General features: G+C 42.1%; 1 protein-coding gene across 2 annotated transcripts in view; it reads right to left on the bottom strand.

Moving 5' to 3' along the window:
* Nucleotides 1–1954: 1954 nt before the first annotated feature.
* RNF185 (ring finger protein 185) overlaps nucleotides 1955–5047 on the bottom strand; it is a 7781-nt gene continuing 4688 nt past the window's right edge. Inside the window, exons 3-4 of one of the 2 annotated variants that reach the window (XM_010163595.1) lie at nucleotides 4161–4278; nucleotides 1955–2662 (exon numbers count right to left, since the gene is read on the bottom strand). In XM_010163595.1, the coding sequence (XP_010161897.1) occupies nucleotides 2565–2662; nucleotides 4161–4278 (216 nt within the window). In that variant the 3' untranslated portion in view covers nucleotides 1955–2564. The remainder of the gene's footprint in view (nucleotides 2663–4160; nucleotides 4279–5047) is intronic. The other variant, XM_010163593.1, reaches the window with a different exon arrangement.

Raw genomic sequence — 5047 nt, 5'->3', positions numbered from 1 at the left:
CCGTCCTCGAGGTAGGGCCCGGGCCAGCGCCTCAGCTCAGTCCCGCCGCGAAGCACAAAGGAAGGGCCGCACGCTCCGCTCAATGTAAAACCATTTTTTTAATTCTAAATCACTTTCACAACAGTGAAAATTAGTGAAGAGGAATGGTAATGCACTAAACAAGCCGCTTTGGGCCGTGTGCAGTCTGAGTACAAGGGGGGACGTGGTACGATACAAAAAGCACACCAAGAAAAAGGTAGGAACAAAAGCGTTAACACTTTGAGACTGTTTCATTCTTGGATTGCCAGAAAATAAGGACTCTCAGTCATGCTTCTGCGGCCACCTCTGTCTAAATCCATTATGTCTCACCAATAAATGGAAAAAGCCCCCAAGCCATTAAAATTCTGTATTTTAAAACATAACTGTTGGTTAAATCAGTTTCAATACCTCTTGAACCTTTTATAGTTACTTTTCTGTCCTCTTTATCGGAAAAAGGCTTTAAAGGGATGCCCTGCTCCCCCCTGGATAACCTGTGCTCTTAGCATCGAGTTTCTCAATACAAAAAGCAGGAGGAAACCGTCCCTTTTACTATCACATGAACTTTCCCGCTTCATCAGCAGGTGGTGCTGCCTGCTCGTGAAAGGAAGTCAAAGCTGCGACATGTACTACAGCCAGTTGCCTATAGGAACGCAATAAATAGCCTTTCTCCTAGAAAGGATCCTAGTTACCAAGTTATGCACTTGGGAACCATATGCAGAAGAAGTTAAGCTTCTCAAGTGCCACACAACACAAGTTGAAGCACCACTTCAACTAGTTATAGTTGAGCAATATATTCTGCCAGATTATCATCAAGTCAGGTATAAATTTGACTAGATGTGGCAAAACACCGCAGAAGCTTTGCAACATTGTACTTGCCAGATCGAATTTTGAAGGTAGGCAAGTTAAACTTGAGTCATCCTCTGTCTTGATACCAAAAGTGAACAGTTTATAATTACATAAATAAACATATACAACAATTAATTAAGTTGTCCTGCCCAGGAACCTCATCCATACACTAGAAAAACCCTAGCTACTGAAACAAAGTTTCTATGAGTTGATTTGCTTTGTCAGTTGTCTGTCTATTGCCAGGGAAGTCACAATATTCATCTTGCAGGAAATCATTATGACTATCAGTGATCTGAATCAAAATTATCTAAAAACAGCAAGAGAAAAAAAAAATGGAATTGCCTAGTCAGAGAATTATGAAAACTGTTCATCTTGCTAGGGAATCTCTCATATCTGCTGTTCTGAAGGAATCTACACAAATACATCAGGAGTACTCTTTAAAGCTGTATACCCAACAGGATTCCAGAATGGCTACAGAGTGCTCACCTTCTGAAATATATTCCCCTCAGCACAGAGGTGGTTGTGGTCTCCTCCAGCACTTCCTCTTAATCTCTTTGGTAGATACTGCAGAGGCTCCTGCACTACAGCCGTTCTGCTGTGGGATGGAGTAGCTGTATGTACCTGTAAAGAGAAGCTCTTCCAGACGTTCCCTACTGTGGCATGTGCTAGCAAAGGCAGGATCTCATTCTTCCTCCTGTATAATTTTACAGTATGACAAGTTTAACCCCAGAACTCCTGTAAAGTTGCCTTTTGTTCCTCTCCCCAAACAAGCTGATCTCAGATCTGTAATAGGATTTTATTTGGAGTACGTCACCTTGCGTAGAAAGTCTCAAAGCCTCGGGAAGAATAAATGTACAACCTACAGCGACAAGGTTGTGAGGGGATTATCCATGAGGGCAGCCACAGGCCGCTGCGCAGAACCAAGGAAGACAACACTGTTTTGTCAGTGAGGAACTGGGCTGGGTGAGGCAGACAGGTGTGTCGTACTGTTCAGCAACCCCACCCGGCTCCACGAGAGACTCTTTCAGTGTCTGGCTCCAGCAAATTCAGGCTTTAAAAAACTGCAGCATAAATTTGTATCCCTTCTTCTAAGAGCCATTAGAACCGCTTCAGGAGGGGTTTTCCATCACGCTGGAAAATAACAGCAAGGAAAGAAACCAGTCTCCAAACATGGTTCCATTTTGCATCACGTGCTGTGCCCAGAGAGTCTCAGCAGTGCTGCAGATGATTTCCTGAAGAAGGTTGGATGTTGATGTGAAGACATTAAATAACATCTGCAGCTCTGGCAGATCCATCGTGGTTGCCAAGCACGAGATACTGATCACACTGCGAAAGTTTCCTTACCTGCCCAGTCTACCTTGGGGCAACTGTCTTTCACATAAACCTGGTGTCACTGATTGGCACAGGATTTCAAAGCAGCGCTCCTTTTAGGAGCAGAGCTCAAAGCTAGGCCCATGGTTTGTGGCAGGAACCTGTTGTACAAGATAGCTGAGCTGAAATACACTTTTTAACCAATGATTAATTTCCAATTCTGGTGAAAAATGGGAGATTCCTCATCGTGCTGTGGTACCACCAATTCCTGAAGCCCATAGTTAAGCTATGGAACCAGACACCAAGAGGTTTAATATGGGATGGGGATGCAGTTTGTAACTGTTCCAGTGGCCTCGCTGGCCATGAACATACAGAATAATGGAAAAGATTTATGCAATCAACAGCCAGAACATTATCACCAGAGCCACAAACAGGAAGAGGCGGGATAGGAACTGTTCATCCACATATTGAGGAGTCCCAGGAACAGCTGGAAAACAGGAAATAAAAAAAACAACCCACAGTTCAGTTCCTTCCTCTTCTCCATAATGGTGTATATTCTGAACATAGTACATTCATAAATTGAAAGACATCTACTTGGTGAGAAACTGTTGCTGTTTCCTATCCCCAGACTGGCCAGCCATACTGGGAGATCAGAAGGAAGACGAGCATCAGCTCCCTGAAGCAGCACTCCCGGTAAACCTGCTCATGACTAATAGCAGCAGGCAGCTCCAAGTGCCGAGTGCACACAGGTCTGCTCAGAGTACTTCTTGGGACAGTGCTGAGCCAACTTCACTGCTTAGTTCACTGCTGACTGCTAAGTTCACTCTTCCCATCCTAAGGAACATTACCACCTCTACCATCAAGGTGAAACATCTCTGAACAAGGAAATGGTAAATTGGTCAAAGCTGCATGTGTAGCCTTGACCAAGAGAACTACTGAAAAGCACACGAGCTGTAAAGCTCAAGCTGTGCCTTTCTGGAATTGCTGTACTGAACCCACAGGTGAAAAGCAGATAAAGGAGTTGGTTAAACTATGGCTGTTACAACAGTGTGTATTTACATACTCCTTAGCTCAGTCACACCTCACACGCATTTTCAGGGGACACTGAACTATAGTTAATAGGCAAGTTAATTTGACCCAAGGACAACACAGGTCCTCAGCAACACAGGTGTGACGTGAAGAATGTGTTTCTGTTTCTCATAATTCCTATGCCATAAGACATGGCAAAGATCTATCAGGCACCACCTTCCACAGAGGAAGTCCAGAAAATCCTGGGCAGTAGGTTTTCTCGTTCAAAACAGGTAGGCTCAGTCTGCCTACGGTGCAGATGGAGAGGAGGTTTTTGGGGATTACTTAATTTTGAGAGAGCAAGGCCACTACTTGAAGTAACCCAGCTGTTTTTTCCTAATTAAAAAGTGCAATTATTTCACCAGAAAGTTACTTCTTGTGGAATACAGATGACTGAGATGAATTTCTGAAAAAGGAACCATCTTTGCTCTCATTATTTTGTGGTACAGAGCACAGGTTTTAATTTTTCCTTTTCATCTTTCAGGAAATGGTCCTTTCCTGCTTTTTTCAAAATATGGGTCTCCTTCCTACACCCCTACTGACTCCTTTTTATTATTATTAGAACCTCCAGTCCAACTTGTCTCATTGTTCAGAGGGAGCCCATTGCAGTACCAGAGGAGACGTTTGAATTGAAGGGGAGAAGTCTCCAGTGCCACTGTCCCTCTGCAGTTCTGCTGTCCTCTCAGGGCCTTCAGTAAACACTCGCTTCTCATATCAGCACTCCTACAAAACCCCTAAGCCATGGACTATGTTATCTCCTGGGTGTTTCCCCTCATTTTGTGTTTGTTTACAACAGTGATGTACTTTACTGTTCAGAAAGTTGTGTCATTTGGCAGGCTGTTTGTTTAAACGTTAAAAGGGAGTTTGTAAAACTGTCTGTTTGTGACAGGACTCCTGGAGAAGAGGATGTGTGGTACCTGGAGGAGGTCGCCCGTCGTTTATGTTGAATGCTGTTGCAAATATACCAAAGGGAAATGCCCCAATTCCGAATGACATTTGGAAGCCGCCATCGCCAAACCCAAAGCCCTGGAATCCCTGCAGAGAACAAAACAACACAAGAGAAAAAAGGTATTTAAGGTATTTAAAGCCTATTTTAGAATATTTTGTCAAAGCAGACTTTCCCTCTCACTGGCTTTCCTACAGCTGAAGGAGTATCATGCTGCTTGGCACCTCTCAGTCTGCCACACTATTGTTAAATAACTCCTTATTTCCAGTTTTAAAATGTTTCACACAGCAGCAAACTTGCCAGAGCAACCCAAAAGTTTGAGAAAATTAAAACTAGGAACCGCAGTTCTTGCCTGAAGGCCACAAATTAACAAAAGTTTTTCTGTAACACTTCTCAACATAAAATAGTACACATCTGACAGTATATCAAAATCAACATTACCAGTTCTATTTACAATGTCTTAATAATGTATCAATAATTTTGTACTAATAACTATTAGCGATATAACTATAAGAAATGTGAAACCAGGACATAGGCATTGTAAAAAAATAATCTGCATTGATTTTCATGATACATGTGCATCATTTAGAGATTCAGTAAAGTGATAAATTGCCAGTGGGATTCATAGAGCATTATAGAGAACAGTATTTTTACAATGTCTTAATAATGTATCAATAATTTTGTACTAATAACTATTAGCGATATAACTATAAGAAATGTGAAACCAGGACATAGGCATTGTAAAAAAATAATCTGCATTGATTTTCATGATACATGTGCATCATTTAGAGATTCAGTAAAGTGATAAATTGCCAGTGGGATTCATAGAGCATTATAGAGAACAGTATTAAAAAACAA

Source organism: Antrostomus carolinensis, unplaced genomic scaffold (genome assembly GCF_000700745.2).
Source record: "Antrostomus carolinensis isolate BGI_N321 unplaced genomic scaffold, ASM70074v2 scaffold17552, whole genome shotgun sequence".
In the NCBI taxonomy this organism is placed as follows: domain Eukaryota; kingdom Metazoa; phylum Chordata; class Aves; order Caprimulgiformes; family Caprimulgidae; genus Antrostomus; species Antrostomus carolinensis.
This window is presented reverse-complemented; position numbering and strand designations above follow the sequence as displayed.